Source organism: Trichosurus vulpecula, chromosome 5 (assembly GCF_011100635.1).
Source record: "Trichosurus vulpecula isolate mTriVul1 chromosome 5, mTriVul1.pri, whole genome shotgun sequence".
Lineage (NCBI taxonomy): Eukaryota > Metazoa > Chordata > Mammalia > Diprotodontia > Phalangeridae > Trichosurus > Trichosurus vulpecula.
This window is the reverse complement of record NC_050577.1, coordinates 248,932,513-248,954,668: the sequence shown is the minus strand read 5'-3', so window position 1 is coordinate 248,954,668 and position 22,156 is coordinate 248,932,513. Positions and strand designations below refer to the sequence as shown.

Here is a 22,156-nt window from a genome sequence, read left to right as displayed (position 1 = left end):
TTATCATCAAAGAGGTTTACTTTAAACAAAGATCTGAACATGTCATCCCGTAACTAATGAAAAACTCCTCTTCTTGGTGTTTGAAGTTCTTTACAACCTGGTCCTCCTCTACTTTTCTAGCTTCTTTATGCATTATCCCCCTTCCTTCACTTTATGGTCTAGCCATGCCAGCCTTCCTGGACATCTCCATTTTCTATCCCCCTGTCTTTGCACTGGCTCTCCCCTATGCCTAGAATATATTCCCTTCTCCCCACCCTTTTGTAGAATCCTTGGTTTCCTTCAAGGCACAGCTCTTTGAGGGCAAGGATATTTCCATCTTTATATCCCCAAGAGCCTAGAACCATGCCTGAGTGTAGTAGAAATACTATATAAATGTGTGTTAACTAAGTATTATTTTGATTTTATGAGTAGCACTCTGAGGCAAAGACACAGAAAATCATTATTCCCAGATTTGGGAATTTGCTATGAGAGGAAATTGACAAAGAAGTGGCTAACAGACCTCATTGAGGGTAAAACAAAAAAAAAACTGAAACAATATCTGCATTTTTTTTGGCCTGTGTACAAAATAGTTATTAGCACCATCATATGAGTACTGTATTCGGAGTCAGAAGGCCTCAGTTCTACACTCAGCTCTTTTATTCCCTGTCTGGATGACTTTTGATAATTCGCTTAACCTATCTTGGCCTCAGTTTCCTCATCTAAAATTAGATGGCCTCTAATGTCCTTTCTAGCTCTAAATGCTATGATCCTAGGATGAAGTTAGGAAAAATCTCATGGATGCTTCAACAAAAGCCATAGGATTTGTATTCCTAGAGCAGAGGGGAGTAAAAATTGCAGCACAAACCAGGGCTGGGAGATTGGATTCATGGTGTATTCATGGGACAATGAAGAGACTGGCCTGACAGGAAGTGCCGAGGAATATTTAGAAATAAACTTGAAATGCAAAGTTAGCAGGCTAGGACCTCTATATGGAGGGCCAGGAAAACTAGACAAAACAATCTGGATTTACTATATTAGAGTAAGGTACATGCACTGTCCATTTTGCAGTGATTTTTATCACTAAACTGCTCCATATGAAAAGGAATATGATTCCATTATAGGTAAATATTGCTAAGGCCCCTTTCATATGGAGCAGTTTAGTGGTGAAAAGGGTAGAAAAATGGGCAATGTATTTTATAGCAGGAAAAAAGGAGAAGGATAGGCAGAGACTAAAAAGTCCCTTTAGAGGCCCAGGAAAGAGTCTTTTCTCTGCCTATGCTAATTTAGTTGACTAGCCTGCCAGTTGGACTTCTAACCTTTGGATTTCCCCATGTTTATGCCTTAATTTCAGATCCTGAACATGGCCCCAGAAAGGCTTCTCTTTGCTTAGAATTTGACGTTGATGCCTACCTGCAGTGCACAATGGTGGGCCCAGCCCCAGGTGTTCTGTTAATATAATCCCTGACTGTCCTTACAAACTGGATCAGGGACTGGGTGGTCTCTGGAACTCCATGATCTGGCCAGACCGTATAGTGAAAGTGACGGATGAGCCTGTTTGCATCAAGCTGTTCCTCCTGTCAGAGGTAAAGATAAGAAGAATGAACCAAGGCAGACATCTGAACACCCCAATCACATTCAAGCAGGGAACAGTACATTTGATTAGCAGGATTGGAATTACAGGTGTCCATTGGATAGTAATCAACAAGGAGCAGGATTAATGGGTCCCATTCATTTTCATGGGTTTAGTTGTTTCTGATAAAGAAATAAATAAGTCAAATCAGGAAGCCCACCAACGTACACTGCATATTTTAAATTCTCGGATTGTCCATTCTGACAGCACAGACTCTGACAGCATCTGCACGATGAGGTCTCCATAATAGAGGGAATCTTGGTCTGCTGGCCAATAGTGATCACATTTCACCTGGAGTAAAAGAGAGGGGAGCAAAAATGAGCTCTGGAATATGTGTCACTGGTGAATCTGCCCTTTGGACCCTGAGAGTGCCTTCCTGAGTTAGGTGTTTGGTACCAGCCACTAGAGTAACCAAGTTGTTAGCCACCAGACTAATCCCCCAATATAAACCCTTTTATGGCTAAGGCTTAAGTTGTGGCTACACAAATGAAGTAATGGGGAAAAATAAACAGAATTTCCAGATGACTTGGAGAAAAGGCACCTCCCCCCACCCTAGATACACACAACACAGACTCATTCTTTGGTCTCTGTTATCTTCCATTTCAAGGGCAATGTAATGTGACGTGGGCTTTCTGGCCATTGTTTAGTTCACTTTCATCCCTAGACAAAGCCTTAGAAGTGACTGGCCCCTCTGGAAATTTTGTTTGAAGGATGGAGTTGGACAGAGGAAGGTACAAAGCTTGTTGGCTTTGTCACTCATATTGAGAATGTGTAATAACACCCCACCCCACTCCTCATTCCCAGCTCTAAGCTTGGACTTAAGAGCATTAAGTGGTTGGCAACTTTTTCTGATCAGATTGGTAAATCAGTCTGTTTATACATACAAGGAGAAGGGGAAAATTCAAAGTATTTGGATAAAACAAAACCAAACAACAACAGCAACAGCAACAAAAAACTCTTTGGACCCCATATGGGCAGATAAGTGATTCATCCACAAGTTGTGCGCTCATTTAAATGCGTCAACTTTCCACTTTGCATCTGGGGACATAAATGAAAAGTGATAAAATTCTGCTACATTGGGGACCCTTCTCTCCCTTACCATTTGTAGCAATGGGTCCAGTGGTTATGGCTGTCACAAACTGAAGGGGAGGATTTCTGCCTTGATTTGTATTCTCAGGGCTTAGCACAGCTCATATGGTCTACAACCTTAGGCATACTATCAGGGTTTTCTATTATAAAATTCTTTAAGGAGGTCCCCAAAACAATTTTTATCCAGTTTAGTTCTCTCTCTAACTTTTTTGACAATGTTCCTTGAGGTTAGGGATTGGTTTTGCATTTCTTTGTCTTCCTAGCACTAAGCACATAGTAGGTGTTTAATAAATGCTTGTTGACCTGATTGCTGAATTTTATCCAAATGACACTTCCGAGAAAAGTTAAGGAGATTTTTTTTTTTTTACTTACCCGACCCTTCTCAACACACTGGGTCACCATTACGATGTTGTGGACATTCTGTTCCCACGACATTTTCCAAAAGTCATCTTTGGTGCCAGGAAGGGGCCCTTGAGTTGCAATGTATTCTCTTCTAAAGTTGTTGCCCTGCAATGAATTTACAATCTGTGAGTCCAGAAACAATAGACTCTTAAGAATTAAACAAAGGGCCAGACCTGTGTGTAGATTGGATGATATGTTTATATCCTCTGAGAAAGAGGTAATAAAATGTTCCCCAAGGTCCCCAAGAAGTGCTTAGGAGAAGGAAGGACACAGGTCAGAATATTTAAGTATTGGTGGAAGAAAAGTTCCCCTTTTATCAATGAGCATTTACGAAATTTTAGGCACCAAGGTTACAAAGACAAAAAAGAAGCAAGGATGTGTCTCGGATGAAAAAGAAGTAGGGAATTGAGCAGCCATCTAGAAAAAGTGGGCAGGGACCTCAGAACTTATCTTAGCCAACACTATCATTTTACTGTTGAGAAAATTCATGCCCAATGAGGTTAAGTGATGTGCTCAGCTAGATAGCTCAAAAACAGGACTGTGAACTCTGGGCCTCTTTTTATTGTGTCAAGACAAATAACACTTTTGACCCAATAATCTGTTTAACTATCTCAATTTACTCTTTTCCTCTGTGAATGAAGATACCATCTCAGGCCCACAATGCTTTGTCACAATTGTTTAAGCAAAAGCCCAGGCTGTTTAGATGGCTGAATTCATGCTGCTGGGAGTTAACTAGAGTCAGAATCAGATCCTAAAGAGGAAACATGTCTTGAATTAAGAGTCTGAGAAAAAAGAAGTGCCTGTAGTTTCATAGGATTGAATTGAAACAGGATGAGAGGAGAATCAGGCTAGCCACACTGACAGATTGAATCATTGGTGCCCTGCTCACTGGGCTGATGGCTAAGCTGAGAGAGAAAAAGAGAGGGAGGGAGAGAGAGAGAGACAGAGAGAGAGAGAAAGAGACAGAGAGAAGAGGAAAGGAGGGTAGAGGAGGGGAGAGGAGGGGAGGGGAGGAGAGGGGAGAGGAGAAAAGGTGAGGGGAGAGGAAAGGAGGGTAGAGGAGGGGAGAGGAGGGGAGGGGAGGAGAGGGGAGAGGAGAGGAGGGGAGAGAGAGAGGGAGATAGAGAGGGGGGAGAGAGAGAGAGAGGGAGAGAGAGAGAGAATGAGAGAGAGAGAGAGAATGAGAGAGAGAGAGAGAGCATGACCTTTAGAAATGTGTCCTTGGCTCCTGCTAGCCATGATCTGATCTGATTACAGCAATCCCAGAAAGTGGGATTTAGCAGCAATTGAATTGGACACCATTCATTTTATGGCAATCAGGTGCTGTTAGTCAATCAGACATGGTCTTTAAAGAAAAATAAAACAGAGAGGATTCGCATCCATTAAATGAGAACACTAAGCATGTCCCGGGGAAAGCTCTTTAAAGAAGGCTGTGCATCAGAGCTTTACCTTTGGGCAGAGTGACTCCAGGGTATAGGGTATTCTCGCTTGTACTTACTGGTATGTAGCTGGCATTGATATAGTCTGAGCATGGGTCATCATCGACATTAGAAAGTTTCACTCTTGTTGTATCATCTGGAAAGCAGGTTATTGAAAGAGTCAGTCAGGCACCAAGGACTTATTAAACACCAACTATATATATACCAGGCATTGTGACAAGCTCAGGGGATCCAGAGTAAGGCAAAGAGAGTTCCTGCCCTCAAGAACCTTATATTCTAATGGGGGAAGAAGACCATATGGAAATAACTAGGTACATACAAGATATATTAGGAAACACATAGAAGCATCTCTAATCTCTTTTCCCCATGAATAAAGATACCACCTCAGGCCCACATTTTGTCTTGTCAAGCAAAAGCACAGGCTGTTTGAATGGCTAAGGTTGAATTCCTGCTGCTAGGAGTTAATGAGTGGGCAGTCAGAATCTGATGCTAAAGGTGAACACTTTTGAGTTATGTGGAAGGCTAATGTTCTTAGACATTTTGTGCATCATGGACCCCTTTGGCAATCTGAAGTCTTTGGACCCCTTCTCAGAATAAATATATAAAATAAAGTACATAGGATTGCAAAGGAATCCAATTATGTAGAAGCTTAGTTATTAAAATATTTTTATTTTTTAATATTTATTTATTGTTTAGTTTTCAACATTCACTTTTATAAGATTTTGAGTTCCAAATTTTTTTCTTCCTCCCTCCCCCCCCAGGTGGCAAACTATCCGATGTAGGTTATAGATGTATAATCATATTAAAAATATAAAAGATTTTTTAAGAAGCATTCAGAGACCCTGGTGAAGAACCTCTAATAGAACTTTATCTTTGAATCCGGGGTTGATTTCCCTGATCTTGGAAAGGGCATGCACATATTAAAATGGTGAGTGCAGGCCACTATCTGACAGACACCCATCTGCAAGGCTGTTACATTCATTCGTCATGGAGGTCAGCTCCATGACAAGGTTGGAATGACCCTAGTTCATAAAATTCCCTGCTGCTTTCTGAGCCGAGCAACAAATATTACGTTCCATGGTTTCTGTTAGGGCTCTGAGTGGTATCAACTATGACAGCCCAGCTGAGCGACTGGAACAGCTGTAGCTTCTTATAATCAGAATGCCCATTATTCCTCATGCCTCTGCCTCCGGTGGGAAGTGAAATAACCTGAAAGTCACTTCGTTTTAAATGGCATAGCTCTTCGCACCAAAACTCCAAGCTCTCTCTGGACTGAGACAATTCATCTCCTCTTGGAGAGCAACCACCTCCTTTCTTCAGCCTCATTTGTTTTACAGAAAAAAAAAGTGAAAATTGGGTTGCGGGAGATAGTATTACATAAACCAACATAAAACTCACAGGGCAGTATATTGTTGTATCGATTTTTCCCTCTGTTCTCTGGCAAGAGGGCCGTGTCACATGATTGGTTTCGACCCACCTCTTTTAAATCCTGTTAGGACAGAAATAAAAGTTTCCAAGTGGAAAATTATTAAATGGTATGAATATGAGCCTCAAAACACTCGGGTCATCTAAAGCCAAGTGGAGTGGGATCTTTTTTTGGCTATTTAATTAAGTGGTCAAATGGTCAAATAAATGATACCATTGTTTACATCTGAAAGAAACATTCTGCATTAATAACATGAGGCCCATTTGTTTTCGTCCCTGGACTCCTACAGTCTGCTCATCACTGTGCTATTGTCACAGGATCATAAGAAATAGGATTTAAAGCACAAGGGACCCTTAGAGGTTATACAGCCCAGAGATAAGGAAACTGAGGCAGCAGAGGTTAAGTGACTTGCCCAAGGTGATACAGCTGGTAAATGCCTGGGGCTGGACTTGCACTCAGGTGCTCCTAGACTTGACTCTAAACCCAGTGCTTTCTCCAATGGACCACCCAGCAGGGCTGGGGCATCAAGTCAAGTCTTCAGCTTCAAATATACTGCTCAGTATGAAAATTATGCGGATTGTAATAGTCTTGTTGAGATATTAAAAGTCATCCTTACTCACAGCCAAAATCAGAATCTGAACCCAGGTGAAAGGTTAAAGGGATTGTAAACTACTGCCTTGGAAATCAGATGGCTATTTGGCCTTGATTCCTACCTCATATTCTTTGGAGAGAAGATAGTTGGAATCTGCTTGTAGCTTCATGAAGTGTGCTTCAAACTGATTAACTTTTATGGGGCTATCATTAAAACAATAACAACAACAAACTGTTATTGAGACAAGGGACCAGTTCTGAACAATCTTTCAAAAGCACACACTCTAATGGGTGGGGAGTGCTCTCTCTCTCTCTCTCTCTCTCTCTCTCTCTCTCTCTCTCCTTGTCTGTCTCTGTTTCCCCTCTGTCTCTGTCTCTCTCTTGCTTCTCTGTTCTGTCTGTCTTTTTCTCTCATTCTTTTTCTTTCTCTCATCCCTCAACTGTCTCTCTTTTCTTTTTCTCTCTCTGTCTCTCCCTTCTCTCTCTTTCATTATCTCTTTTCTATCTCCTTTTTCTCTGTGTCTCTCCTTTCTCTCTGTCTCTCCTTTCTCTCTTTTCTTTTTCTCTCTGTCTCTCTCCTTTCTCATTTTCTTTCATTCTCTGTGTCTCTCTGTCTGTCTCTCTCTCTCTCTCTCTCTCTCTCTCTCTCTCTCTGTCTCCCCTCTCCCTCCCTCTCTCTTACCTAGAAGTTCTCCGGTTTCTGTAAAAGAAACAAGAAAAACGTTATGAGTGAATCACCAGAAAAAAATTTTCAATTGGGCTTTTACAAAACATCTGTAAAATCTGGAGGAAAATACGATGGGTTACCCTTTCTGCCCCAGGTTCAGATGGACGGACAATGGTCTATCCCTACGGATGCTGAGTCTGGCCGTGGGTCTGTCCTGACCATGGCTGAAACACAAGGGAGGAGACCTTTTATGTTGATTGTCATACCCAATTTGATTCTATGCAATGAAAGTTGATTAAACACCTACTGTATACTTACAATGCTAGGTACTTGATGATATGTAAAGCTTAGATAAGTGATGATCCCTCCTTTTAGCATCTTAGAGTATAGTAGGGGGAAAAGACAGAAATAGAATTTTTTTTGGCTGGTCGTGGTTGGGGTGGTGGGTGGGGAGATTGGGGTAGGTGATTTAATCAGTGTGGGAAGCTCTAAGTGTGGAATCTCCCCTCAACCAATGTAGACCAGCAACTGGTCTGGCACTAAGTAACTTGTCCATGATCATAAGCCAGCATTGGTTAAAGGCCCTGGAACCCAGGTCTTTCTTACTCCAAGAGTGAGTGTGCCTTTGGTGTACCATGTTGCCTGAGACAGGGAATGGAGTGCCATACATGAGGAACAGGAGGAATACTAGTTTGGTTAGACTGCAGAATGAGGAAAAATTGTCTCCCCCTATTAGAACATGAACTCTCTGAGGACAGGGGCTATGTTTTTGTATCCTTAAGCACTTAGCACAGTGTCTGACACACAGTAGGCAGTTCATTAGTGCTTGTAGAATGATAGTATAATGAGGCTGGAAAGACAGTTTGGAGACAGGTTGAAAAGAGCTTTAAATGCTGAACAGAGGAGTTTTTATGTTATTTTCAAGGCAATAAGGAATCACTGGAATTTGCTGAGCATGAAGGTAACTTGATGAGGAAAAATCACTTTGACAGCTGGATGGAGGATGAATCAGAATGGAGAGAGGTTTGAGGTAGGGAGACCAAGTAGGGCATTGTTGTTCAGTCATTTCAGTTGTGTCCTACTCTTCATGACCCCATTTGGGGTTTTCTTGGCAAAGATACTAGAGTGGTTTGCCATTTCCTTCTCCAGCTCATTTTACAGATGAGGAAATGAGGCAAACAGGGTTAAGTGACTTGCCCAGGGTCATAGAGCTAGTAAATGTCTGAGGCCAGATTTGAACTCAGGAAGATGAGTCTTCCTGACTCCAGGTCTGACACTCCATCCACTGAGTCACCTACCTGCCCAAATAGGAGGCTACTAGAAAATTCCAGGAGAGAAATAGTAAGTGACTGAATTAGGGAGGTGCCTATGCAAGGGCGGATGACAGGATAGATACTGTGGAGATAAAAGCAATAAGATTTGGCAACAGATTGTACTTGTGGAGTGGTTGAGAATAAAGAGTTAATGATACTGAGGTTTCTAACCCAGCTGTCAGAAGAGTGGTGCCCTCAGTGGTAATAGGGAAGTTCAGAAGGGGGAAAGGAATAAGCATTTATTAAGCACCTATTATGTGCCAGATGCTGTGCTAAGGACTTTACGAATATCTCATTTGAGCCTCACAACAACCCTGAGAGATAGAGTTTGGGGGGAAACAGGGTACTGTTGGAGGCCTCAGGAGACAGAAAGAAAAACAGAAAGAGAGAGAGAGAGAGAGAGAGAAGAGAAAGAAGAAAGATAGAGAGACAGAGAGATAAAGAAGAGAGACAGAGAGACAAAGAGAGAAAAAGAGAGAGAGAAGAGAAAGAAGAAAGAGAGAGAGAGAGAGAGAGAGAGAAAGAGAAAGTGAGAGAGAGAGAGAGCACAAGACATCTTAAGATTTAATAGCTTAAAATGCACCCCAGCAATATAACTGTGAAGTGTCTTGTGGCTCCATTTTTGAACAGAGAACAGAAATGACCAGCTGGGTCTTGTGGCAGGATGAAGAAGACAGATAGAGAGAAAGAGTAGAGGCAGAGAGATAGGTATAGTAAAATTGTGTCTACATAGATGCTTGACTTGAATCTTGGGTTTTCATCTAGACATTTGCCAAAATATAGACTGCCTTAATCTCTTTCACAGATAGAAAAGAAAAAACAGAGAAGTATATGCCATTTCTTGAATCAATCTGTGCAAGTGGAGGGTTTGTTGCTTCCAGATTTGGGTTATAATCACTTCTCACTCCCTCAATGAGCCTTCCTTTACAAAAGCAATACATATAGAACAAGGCATAGCAACAGGAAAGAATATTGAAAAGTTTATTACCATGGGACAGGCACTGTTCTTTGAGGTTCCCAAGCACGTTATAAATGTTATCCCATTTGATCCTCACAACAACCCTAGGAGATAGCTGTTGTCATTATCTCCATATGGGGAAACTGAGGCAAACAGGTTAAATGACTTGTCCTGGGTCACAGGGCTAGTAAAAGTTTGAAGCCAGATTTTGACTCAGGTCATGTTGACTCTAGGCTCAGAACTCTATCTGCTGTGCCTCCATATATAAGGAAGAAATAAGGGAGAAAATATAATAAATAAGAAAGAAATGCCCAATTTAATGGCATTTCTGGCATTCTTGGCATTGTAAATATGTGGTATTTAATGGTGACTCCATCTCCCCTTACTCCCAATAATTAAATTACAGACAATGAGCCACAAAATAGCAAAGACCAACTGTGGTTTTAAAACATAATTACAATTCAGTTAAGTCATTGAGAATAGAAAATGTCAAGCTCTATGCAAACAGTTCCTAGAATCATAGATCGTGGAGCTGGAAATGACCTCAAGAAATTGAATCAAACAAGAACTTTTAGTTCCTGACCCCAAAGACTTATTCCAGACTAAAAGAGACTAAACAATTCAATGCCATTCACCCAACATTTATAAAAGTTCTATTCTGCACAAGGCATTGTGCTGGGTCCTAGGGGTTTAAAGAACAAAGTCCTTACCTAATGGAAAGATGAAACCTGTGCCTAAGCAATCATGATACAAAGCGGAATAGGACAAGGGCAAAGGAGAGAGCAGACAAAATGTTTATACAAAATAAGATATGGGAGAGAGAACATTTAATTAGGGGATGGATCAAGACAAGTTTCTTGGTGATGGTGGCACTTGGATTTGGCCTCAAAGGAAGGTAGATGTTTCGTCAGGCAGAGATGAGGAAACCGTATGTTCAAGGTGCATGGAAAAGCCTGCACTGCATGGAGGAAAGAATGGAAAGATGAAACTAGGGTGTGGTTCAGATCAGTTGGACTACAGTGTTTATTGAGGAGAGGAGAATTAAAATAGGGCAGAAAAGAGGCTGAAACATGGGGATTCCACTTTCCCAGCATTAGAGATATGAATAAGATTTGCGATTTTCAGCATTAGAAAACATAAAGATGATGGGAAATTACACTCCATTTTCCTTTTTCTTTTTTCATCCAACAAACATTAATGAAGCTCCTACTAGTATGTGAAATCCTCTCTGCTAGGCACTGAGTAGAACAGAGAGATGAACAAAACATAGCCCTTGTCTTCAAGAAACTTACAATCTATTAGAGGAGATATGATAAGGTGAAAGATGATCAAAATACACATTAGAATATGGAAAAGTGTGAGAAGAATATAAAGTTCAGATCAGACTAAGTAGAAACTACTTTCAGCTGGGGAATGGGGTTGGGGGTGTGCATCAAAGAGATGGCATTTGAGCTGGGTACTGAATGATAGGAGAGATGTCAAGAGGCAGAGATGGTGGTTGGGAGGAGGAGAAAAAAAGAGGCTATTTTCAGGACAAGGATATGCTGTGACCAAGAGATATATACACACACACACTCACAGACACACATACATATATACATACACACATATAAATATATACATACACACACAGTGTTCCAAAAATCTTAATGCAGTTTTAAGCTATTAAAGCTTAAGACCTCTCTCTCTCTCTCTCTCTCTCTCTCTCTCGCCCTCCCTCCCTCTCTTCTTCTCTTTCCCTCCCTCTCCAACCCTTTCTCTTCTCCATAAAATATGAAAATATTATATATAATATTATATATACTTATACATACATACATATATTTACATGTGTATGAATATACACATGTATGTGTATATCTATATTGTATATGAGTATGTGCATACACACGCACACACAGACACACTCACACATATACATAGAGATATGGGAAGGTATGGGATGTATGCAATGAAATATGATAAAGTTTGATGAGTATGTGAGGAGGAATGGGGTCAGATAGAATTGGAACCAGGTTATGAAGGACTTTGAATGCCAAGATAAGGAGGTTGTATTTTATTTGTCCCATTTATTGAGGCACAAAGAGGGTTTAAGCTAGCTGAAATTTTAAAAAATCTTTTTTTTTGTCAAGTGAAAACTCATTTAAAATTGAATGTCAGTGTTTGTAAGACAAAGTCTAGAAAGGGGATTCTGTACCTACCTCACTTTCTGTCTACAGATAAATAAGGCAATGACCGCCACCAGCATGCCGATTAGGAACAATCCAGCACTCACTCCTTCAATAACTCCAAATAAAGGCTCTACAAGAAATCAAATGAAACAAAACAGAGCCCAATGTGGGAATTACTTCAAGGAAAACAATAGGGAGCAATTCAATTCCTCTCTCCAGAGGAAATTTTGCATTTCAGATAGAGAGATTGGAAAATGTACCTGTACCCATGGTTTAAGCCTGTGAATATTGGGAAGGTCTATGATTTCACGACATAAGCAAAACCCAAGGTGGCAACACCCTCTTACCAACACAGATCACAATCTGTGGCTGAGTGAGACATGTCCTAGAAAGCTGCTTAAGACACTGAGAGGTTATCATTTGCCCACAGTAACCCTGCTGGTAAGTGTCAGAGGCAAGATGTGAATATGATTTTCTGACCCCAATGCCAACACGTTCCCAACCTATCAACACTGTCTCTCTGTGTCTAAACAAACAGATGAAAAGGACTTATTCTAGCTAGAACCATTATGGTAACCAACAGATGGGTCATTTTGAGGCTGGCTACAGATTTTTAAGTTTAGAAGCAAGGTATGTTTGAATTCAGAGGTCTTTGGGATAAATGCCAACATTCAGTGTAGCCTATGTAGTTTGTCATTTCCATAGATACCTATTTTGATGTTTTACCGTGGACATTACTTGGGTTCTCAAACACTACTCCAGTGGAATGCACATTCTGATGGGTTCCAAAGAAAGCTAGAAAGACTTCAGTTATGGACCTGGTGATGGACTGCACACCTGTTAGGGGCTGCTAGGTGGGGAAGCGGATAGAGTGCTGTGCCTGGAGTCAGGAAAACTTGAGTTCAAATCTGATTTCAGACACTTCCTAACTGTGTGACCCTCAAGCAAGCCATTTTACCTATTTTCCTCAGTTTCCTAAAAGTACTTAGCACACTGCCTGGCACATAGTAGGTGCGATACAAATGTTTTTTCCCCTCCCACCTCCTGTTTTCCAAGGACTCATCAAGCTAAAAAGGGAGTGGTTTGTCACTGGGTTGGCCATAGGTTGTTGAATTTTCCAGCCATACCAACTCTCAAAGACCCTCTGACAAAGTTGTAGAGGAATTGGGAGGAGGAGCAAACATATTGATGAAATTATCAGTCCCTGAAGTATTTTGAGTCAAAGTACGTAGTTTGTAAACACTAGAAAAGCAATTGGTTCACAATCTACAAATGAAAAGTGATACACAGAAACAGCGCTTTTGTAAACCTAGTAAATGGGGAGAGGACTCTTTCCCTCCACTATCAGCGAGCATTAAGAATGGCTATATGAATAATAACTTTTGAATAATGACTTGTGAATAATGATTTTCAAAGTAGGTATTTTAGGCCTTCGACTTTGGTTTTGTTTTTTTTTTAAATAATGAATGGCATGTACCCTTCGACCACTCCATTAAGTTGGTAGGAAAGGTAATATTTGCCCCATTTTAAAGATAAGGAAACTGAAGTTCCAGGCTATACAGCTAGTGGCAAAGCCAAGGTTCTTTGTATACAAATGATTTCTACCATCTTCATTTCCCAAGCCACATGTGTTCTTTTTTTATCAAATAAAAATATTCCAAATAGGAAAAATGTATTTACAAAGTTCTTCCTTAACATTAAATTATAGCAAACATGTCCAAATCCTCTTAGCTTCATTCTAATCCCCATGTAGAATTGAATAGTAAGGTGATTATCTCTGTATTTGGCATAAATAGCCACTGGGGCCTGTGATGCTGAGTCATTTTCTAAGAGTTATAAACAGAAGGAAACAACCTCCAATTGCAACAAGGGAGAACCAGGTTAGACACTGAAAAGGACTTCCTGAATTAGTAATGTGAGACTGATTTCAGAGAAGAGCTATAACAATCTCCTCCCCTGATTTAAGCTGAAGAATCAGACAATAATCTGTGTAGTTCATTCTGGATGTCTTAGTTGATCTAAGGACTGAAATAAAAGCCTTCTTGAGCTCTCTTCTAACTCTGTGACACTATATTTAAAGGTGGGTCCAAATGCATAAGTGGATAAAGGAATATAAGAAATGCTGCTTGGTCAGACCAGACTCATCTAGCCCATGATTCTGCCTCTGACCATAGTACCAGGGAATGCTTTTTCTTTCTTTCTTTTTTTTTGGAGGGGGGAAGGCAGGGCAATTGGGATTAAGTGACTGGCCCAAGGTCACACAGCTAGTAAGTGTGTCAAGTGTCTGGGGCCAAATTTGAACTCAGATCCTCCTGACTCCAGGGCTGGTGCTCTACTCACTGTGCCACCTAGCTACCCCCAGGGAATGCTTTTTCTAAGAATATACCATTTTTCTCCTAGAGATTAGGGAATTGCCCCAGATATTCCAAAGTTCCCTTTATTAAAGCACTTAAAATATCTTTTATGAACTGATCTGAAGCCTTCTTGAAGTTACATTTGCTTCCTACTCCTTAAGGAAGCTCTTCCTTTTACAATATTTCCTTCCACACATCAAAGGGTTTATTCCCAGTACTAGGCTCCTAGGATTTGGTAAGTGACTATAGAAAGTCAGACTACTCATACCTCTTTCATATACTTTTATCATATGCTTTCATTGTCCTCAGCTTTCTAAACTGATGAATACTAATCTTTATCTTTCCCTTTAAGTGCAGACCATCCTAATCTCCTTTCAATTTCACCCATGCTTCGATTTTTGAGATTAAAAATTAAATGGCTAAGGAATTCCCTAAATAAATTAATTCACTAGATATCCTTACAGAGCACTTAGGGTTAGCAGATGATATTTTTATGGTAAGGTTGAAGTATCAATGTTCAGAGAAAGTTAATCTTACCTGATTCAGTAGTGATGGGCAAAGAGAAAAATGTATCTGAGAACAGTGGCTCTGTAAATTCTTTCAGGTTCTCATCAAATAACTGAGTGAAGGCTCGAATACTGATTCTGAAAAGAAAAGAAATTTATTTGATACTTGGATATATCTGTGATTTAACTGGTATGGGACCTCCTCCCCTCCAGTGACATAACTAGGAATCCCTCCATACTTCATGAGATAATCTGGACTCATCACATTGCCTGGTATCCAACCTTCTAGTGAGAATCTTCTCTGGACCCATCAAAGATGGTAATGGGGAACCAATAAATCACTACTAATGACATGTTTCTGATAGTGCAGATCTGAGGCTGAACACAGGGAAAAATAGTTGAAAACAATTTAGATGGAAATAAAGCATCCAATTCATTAATGGCTTTCTTCCTATTTGTTTGCATGAATTATGCATTTTAAAAGCTCCTTATTTCCTTCATCATCATCATCAGCAGCAGCAGCAGCAGCAGACATTGATTGCCTATTATATACCTATTATATACATTGTGATAAGTGGTGAAGATAAAGAGTCTCTGCTTTTGAGGGGCTTATACTTTATTTGGGAAGATAGTACATGATCACAAAATTGTTAAAGCCCATAAAAGGAGGAAGGAGAAAGGCAATCCAGGATGGTAGGAGTAGCAACAAATATTTATTAATACCTACCATGTGCCAGGCATTGCACTAGGCGCTAGTATAGAGGTTGGACAATGAATAGATCAGGGTAACTGGAGGAGAGGGTTTATAATATTGAGAGAGGATAGAGAAATGCATATATGATGGATTATGGATAGCCTTGCATCCTTGGGTTGAGAAGTTCACATTTTATCCTTCAGGTAATGGGGAGATATTAGAGATTTTTAGGAACATTAATACAGCAGCGGATTAGAGGCAGAGGGAATGGAAGTAGGGAGATCATTTAAGGGACTATGCTAATAGTCCAGATTGGGAGTGGTAAGGATCAAGAGAAAGATAGTAGTAGTAGGGATGGAGAACATGAGAGAGATGTGAGAGAGCTTACAGAGGAAGAATCAGCAAGATTTAGTGACTGACTGGACATTGGGGGAAAAGGAGGTATGAGTCAAAGATGATTAATGGACAAGAGGAATAATGGTACTATTAATAGAAAGTGGAATTGTAGAGTCAGAGAGGGGAAAAGATAATGAATTTGGTTTAAGACAGAATCTCAGAATCTCAGAGTTGGATGGGACCTCAAAGGCCACCTAGTCCAACCCGTACTTGACAAGAAATTCCTCTATATGACATCTCAGCAAGTCAGTCAGTCAATAAATATGTATTAAGTGCCTACTATTAAGAGTGAGTGTTAGGGATATTTATATATATATATTATATTATATATATTTATATATATATATATATATATTATATTTATTTTAGTAAGGCAAAAGATAGTCCCTGCTCTTAAGAGGCTTAGAGTCTAATGCTGGAGACAAAAATGTCATTTTTATTGTCATTTAGACTTTGCCAGATGTGAGGGAGGACTCAATGCCTCCTGAAGCAGCCCCATTCCTCTCATGATGCCTTTAAAGAATAGCAAGTATTTCCTTACAATCAGCCTAAATTTGACTTGCCCCAACTTCCAGCCATTGTTCCTATGGTTGGCCCCTGGGGGTTTTGAGCAAGGTACTTTGCCAATGTTAAAGTACAGTATTACTGGGAGTTATTTGTAAATCTTAAAGTGTTAGACAAATAGGAGCTTCCAACCGCCATATTTTCTTCAATCATTCCCCTCTGTCACATGGTTTCCAGATCCCTCACCATCCTGGCCCAACCTCCTCTGAGTGCTCTCTAATTTGCCAATATTCTTCTTAAAATGAGGTTCCCAGAAATGAACACACTGCTCAGTTGTGGTCTAACCATCCCAGAGTAAAGGGATTATGACTTCCTGTGGTCTAGTTACTGAGCTTCTTTTAATGCAGCTTATTTTTTTTAGCAGCTGTATCACATTTTGGCTTCACTAAAAACCACCAGATTTTTTCCCCTTTTTTTGGCATGTCTTTTTTTTATTGAAATGCTTCCAAGTCAGTTTTCTAGCCATGTACTTCCAACTGGCTGCTGAAATTTCCAGTTAGATGTTCCTCTGTCACCCCTAACTCAACTCTGCCCTGGTCAGACCACATCTGTTCGGTGCTAGGGTGACACATTTTAGGAAGGACATTGACAAGCTGGAAAGAGTCCAGGAGAGGATGACTGAGATGATGAAGGCCTTGAAACTGCACCAGCAGAATAGTTGAAAGAACTGGGGATGGAAAAGAGAAGATATAGGGGAGGATATAATAGATCCCTTCAGTATTGGAAGGTGCATTATGTGAAAGAGAGATTAGATTTCTTTTGTTTGAAACCATCCTGTGAGGAAGGACAAGTATTATTAGCCCCATTTTTCAGATAAGGAAATAGAATCTTTGAGCACGTCCACAAAACTCATCTCTGTGAGGGGATTCGAGCCCAGATCTCCTGACCCCGGGTCTAGCAATTTCTATCCTATTGATCATTTCAAAATAGTCCTAGGAGTGAGACCATATTATTTATCACGGTCATTCTGTCAATGGGGAAATTAAAATGTAACTTGTTGAAATCATATAGCTTATAACTGGCAGAGGCAGATTGTCTATCCAGTGCCTTTTTCAATACAACTATTTCCTCTCAGCTTGGCTAAGGCAGGAAGGAGAGTCTTGATGGCTGTCTTCAAACATGATGATTTGGAGAAAAGTCCTCTGCTGTCCCATATGGAAGAACCTAAGTGGAAGTTACAGGGTGGCAGAGTTTGGCTCATCATAAGAAATCATCTTCTAACTACCCAAGAAACAAACAATGATGAAAAGGGTTGCCTCATCAATTCAACAGCATTTTTTATTAAGTATCTATTATAGCCACCACTCAATTAATAAACATTTATTAAGCACCTCCTATATGCCAGACATTCTGCTAAGTGCTAGGGATATAAAAAGAGGTAAATGACAATGTCTCCCCCCAAGGATCTTATGATCCAACAAGGGAGATAACATGCAAATAAATATACATGAAGCAAGCTATATACAAGATAAATTTTTATTTTAACATTTAATTTAATTTAATTTAATTTGAATTCCTAAAAAAACAGCAGCAGCCAGGCATTGTATTAAGCACTGAGGCTGATACAAATGAGAAGTATCTACATGGAGTGGAGTTGTGAACTGGGATAGAAATGCTTGAATTAGGTAGGAGGTTGGCTGAAATAACCACTGATGCTCTTTCAGCTCTAAGATCATCTGATTTACAATCCGTGGATAGAGAACCGCAGAAATAGTCTTAGACTTGTTCTGTCCTGAAGAAATAACACTAGATTTAATGTAAGTCATTAGGAAATCAATTAAGTAATCCATTCTCCTCAGCAATCTATATTGATTTAGCTAACTGGTTAGGATGGGTTTTGCGTGTGTGTGTGTGTGTGTGAGTGTGTGTGTGTGCATGTGTGTCCACATGCAGACAATATAAACTCAGTAGTTACAGAAAAGCTGCCGTATAGAAATGGATAAAGTGTGTAAACATATAAATTATTATATTATTATGAAAAAACAAATATATTCAGCTTTGGCATTAGAATTGAATAGAAGGGAGACAACAGGCTGGATTTCGTTTGGGAAACAGTAATACTTTGAAAAACCTGAAGCTTCATTCGCCCTTTAACAAAACCTCATTTAAAATAAATAAATAAATAAAGCAAAATATGGGTGTTCTTCTGTCAATGCTATTGCTATGGATCATGGGTTACTATGACCCCTGAGGAAGGAAAATTTTATATCACCCAAAGGACAATGGACAGATGTATTTTTCAAGAAGTGGGAGTAGAAGATAAAATCAAAGAGAAGTGTGACGGAAAAGGAGCTGGCCCAGTCACAAAGTGAGGATAACAGATGTACTACACCCACATCCCCCAAATGCTAAGAGACCTATAGGCCGGAGAGATTCCCTCTTTGAATGGTATACTCCAAGGAGGCCAAAGATGAAAAGAAAGGCTTCATACACACTAGAATACTCATACCAGTACTTTTTTTGATGGTAGCAAAGAATTGGAAACAAAGTAGGTGGCCCCATTGAATGGGGAATGGCTTAAACCAACTATGGATTCAAGACCATAATGGGACATTACTGAGCTATAAGAAATAATGAATAAGATGAATATGGGGAAAGAAGGGATGACCTGAATGAACTGATGCAAAGTAGTGAGGACAACAGTGTAAATGGAAAGAACAACCACAAAACAACTGAAATTGAATGCTGCCAAATTATAATGACCAAACTTGGCTTCCAAGAAGAGATATGAGAACTTGCCTCCCTTCCTTGTTGGCAGAGGGGGGAGTACATGGTTGTCAAAGACTACACATAATGTCAGACATTGTTGATTTCTTAGTTTTGCTCAATTGCCTTCCTCCCCACCCGCCTTAAATTCTTTGTTGTAGGAGACAGTTAGGGAATGGTAAGAGAAGAAGAAGGAAGTCTATATTGGGAAATATGGTTGGTTTTGAAACAAAAAAAAATAATTTTTAAGAGATCTGGGATTTGGCTCCCTGGTATACTGAATAAACTCCCTATGGAAGATTTTCCTGAGTCTAAGTTTTGGTTCTACCACGCATTTAAGCTGTGTCGCTGTGTGCAAGTGACAAATGAAGACAATGATTTACTCTCAGAGCTGCTGTGAGGAAAGGGCTAAGCGCCACACCAATGCCAGCCATTATTGTTCTCTGTATGAGATTTGGGGTGAGGGCAGCTTAGTCTGAGAAGGAAGCAAACAGCGTTCAACCAGTGCTGGTCTCAATGCAAAGAATACCTGATAGACTCTTTAGCCTGAGATGGCAGAAGCAAAGGTTAAGTTTAGTGTGGATACCCCCCTGCTACCACGGAGCTACATTGCATTTATGAACTACTTCATGGTTACTGAACTGGAACGGAAGGCACTGCAGTCTTTCTGGAACTGTCTTTGGAATAATAACACTGCTAATAACTGACTTTTCTACAATGCTTTAAGCTTTACAAAGCCTTTTCCTCACAACTACTCATGAAAGTAAGCAATCCAAGTATTTTCATCCCTCCTCTACTCCTCTGCCACTCCTTTTTCTTTTTTTTAAAATTTCTTTTTTATTTTTAGTTTATGACACTCAGTTCCACATGTTTTTGAGTTCCAAATTTTCTCCCCCTCCCTTTCCCCACCCCCCAAGACAGCATGCGATCCGATATAGGTTCTACATATACCTTCACATTAAACTCATTTTCACAACAGTCAAGTTGTAAAGAAGAATCCTCTTTTTTTCTTTTTAACAGCTGGGGGACTCATTAGATTGTGAACCCCTCCATTAGATTATAAGCTCCTTGAGGGCAGGGACTGCCTTTATACTTTCTCTGTATCCCTGGTGCTCAGTGGAGTGCCTGGCACATAGTAGGTGCTTACTAAAATGCTTACTGATTTAACTGAGGCTGAGAGAGATTAAGTAATTTGACCTAAGGAAATATAGAAGGACTTAAAACCAGGTCTCCTGACTCCAAGTGCACCATACCCCTCTGCTACTGAAGTAAACAAATTTAACTTTGAATCTGCCCTGATTTTAAGTGGAAAATAAAATGCATTTGAATTCATCAGCAAACTCAAACTAAAAATCAAATTAGGCTTATTTCCATTTTTAAAAATCCACAAACTCATTTTTTTTTGTGCAATCAGAAGCAGAAAGAACAGAATGAAATTTTCCATTAAAATATGATGGATCATAAGATCATAATTCTAGACTTGGAAGAAACCTTTTGTTGTTGTTGTTTGGTCATGTCTGACTCTTCATGACCCCATTTGGGGTTTTCTTGGCAAAGATAATGGAGTGGTTTGCCATTTCTTTCTCCAGCTCATTTTACAGATGAGAAAACTGAGGCAAAGAAGGTTAAGTGATTTCTGTGGTTGTCTTGGCAAAGGTACTGGAGTAGTTTGCTACTTCCTTTTCCAGCTCCTTTTACAAATGAGAAAAGTGAGGCAAAGAAGGTGAAGTGACTTGCCCAGGGTCACACAGCTGGTAAGTATCTGAGGCTGGTTTTGAACTCAGGGCTTCCTGACTTCCAAGCTCAGAACTCTAGATGCCCAAAAAGAATTTTTACAGATCATCTAGTAGATTGCCTTCATCTTCATAGGTGACGAAACTGGGGCTCAGAGAGGTTTGATATCTTGCCCAAAGTCAGTCAGGTAATAAGAGATCAGAGCCAGGATTTGAACCTAGGTCTCCTAGACTCCCAGTCCAACCACTGTACCACAGCTAATTGGATTTGAAGGAAGAGTCTAATCATAGTGCTTGATTTTACACAGAATGACTTGTACCATTTCTAGAATGGCGAAGGAACTTAAGAGACAAGGCAGGGGCCAGGCTTTTATATATCACCCCATAAAATTCAGAGAGCCTTTTGGCAGATTATTTATCTGCAACAACTCTAGCCCATTAGTTACCTAGCCAGCACAGCACCAGTATAATAATGTTCTCTCTATCTGTCTCCTAAGCAAAACCACAGCAATCTGTCTCACCTGTAGGCAGTGCGGGGCTTCAGGGGACCATCACAGAATTTTTGCTGATTGGAATCACATTTACCACCCAAGCTTTCCATCTCTGCTCCAAGTTTAATATTAAAACTCTTTGAGTTGATCTCAGGACTTTCTGAGCATTTGCTTGCAAAATAGTTGGTCTGATAGACCCGGATGGAGGCATTGTGGCGGTATTCAAAGTAGGAAGGCAGGGGGTGATGTTGCTCCGGCTTCAGCTCATCACTGCCTGGAAGTGGGAAATGCACACAGGTTTTGTATTGTGAGAAAAGAACATGGTTTGGAGACATCTCTGAATGGTTTGTTCCTTGCACAGGTAGCTCCAAATCCTGTTTGATCTGACCTCCACCTTCCTACCTCCCCTCCCCGTCCCCCCAGTAATCCCAGAGGCAGAGTCATAACTAACAGCTCTCATATCCTGCGCAAGCAACGTAAAAGGTATCAATAAAGCTTTTGAAATGAGAGAGAACTAAAGCTTTGGAATACATGTGACAGTCAGCTGAGGCCCTGGGGTTGTGGAAGTTGCCTTCTAGAAGATGGAACTAGGTTAGCTCGCCTGGGGTGTGGTTACATGGAGGAAGTGAGCCATCAATAGTAGCTTCCTATTTTAAGTAACTAGTTGGTAAGCTCCATTGTTTCTACCAGTTCAAGTTCAGGAAGTACCTTCTATATTTCCACACCCTGGAGCAAAGCTCTACTTGCTCCACCCTAGGGCTCTGCCTGGAGCATGATAGCCCCAGGGATCAACAAGAGTTCTATGAAATTCTTTTCAAGTTTAATTTGATTTTCCTCAAATATAAAATAAATGCCAACTGTAGTTCTACAAGTGGAATGAGAGAAGATTATTGAACTCAAAATAATACCGATGGGGCACCAACTTTAAGAGGCTGAGAGTTACTGGTATATGTCAGTGGCTCCTGCCAGCTATTAAGGAAACCCATATGGCAAAGGAGACATTAAATGTTTTATGGGAAGGAACTAGGAAGGATTATGTCTGTCACC

At 40.3% G+C, this 22,156-nt stretch overlaps 1 protein-coding gene across 2 annotated transcripts in view; it reads right to left on the bottom strand.

Moving 5' to 3' along the window:
• The window catches only part of PTPRB (protein tyrosine phosphatase receptor type B), a 165,442-nt gene that overhangs the window by 13,586 nt on the left and 129,700 nt on the right, over positions 1-22,156 (bottom strand). For both annotated transcript variants that reach the window (XM_036759249.1, XM_036759250.1), the window contains 11 exons: positions 21,140-21,383; positions 14,557-14,663; positions 11,696-11,795; positions 7,364-7,447; positions 7,239-7,256; positions 6,679-6,760; positions 5,938-6,028; positions 4,599-4,675; positions 3,071-3,205; positions 1,778-1,900; positions 1,390-1,553 (listed from right to left, as the gene is read on the bottom strand). In XM_036759249.1, the coding sequence (XP_036615144.1) occupies positions 1,390-1,553; positions 1,778-1,900; positions 3,071-3,205; positions 4,599-4,675; positions 5,938-6,028; positions 6,679-6,760; positions 7,239-7,256; positions 7,364-7,447; positions 11,696-11,795; positions 14,557-14,663; positions 21,140-21,383 (1,225 nt within the window). The remainder of the gene's footprint in view (positions 1-1,389; positions 1,554-1,777; positions 1,901-3,070; positions 3,206-4,598; positions 4,676-5,937; positions 6,029-6,678; positions 6,761-7,238; positions 7,257-7,363; positions 7,448-11,695; positions 11,796-14,556; positions 14,664-21,139; positions 21,384-22,156) is intronic.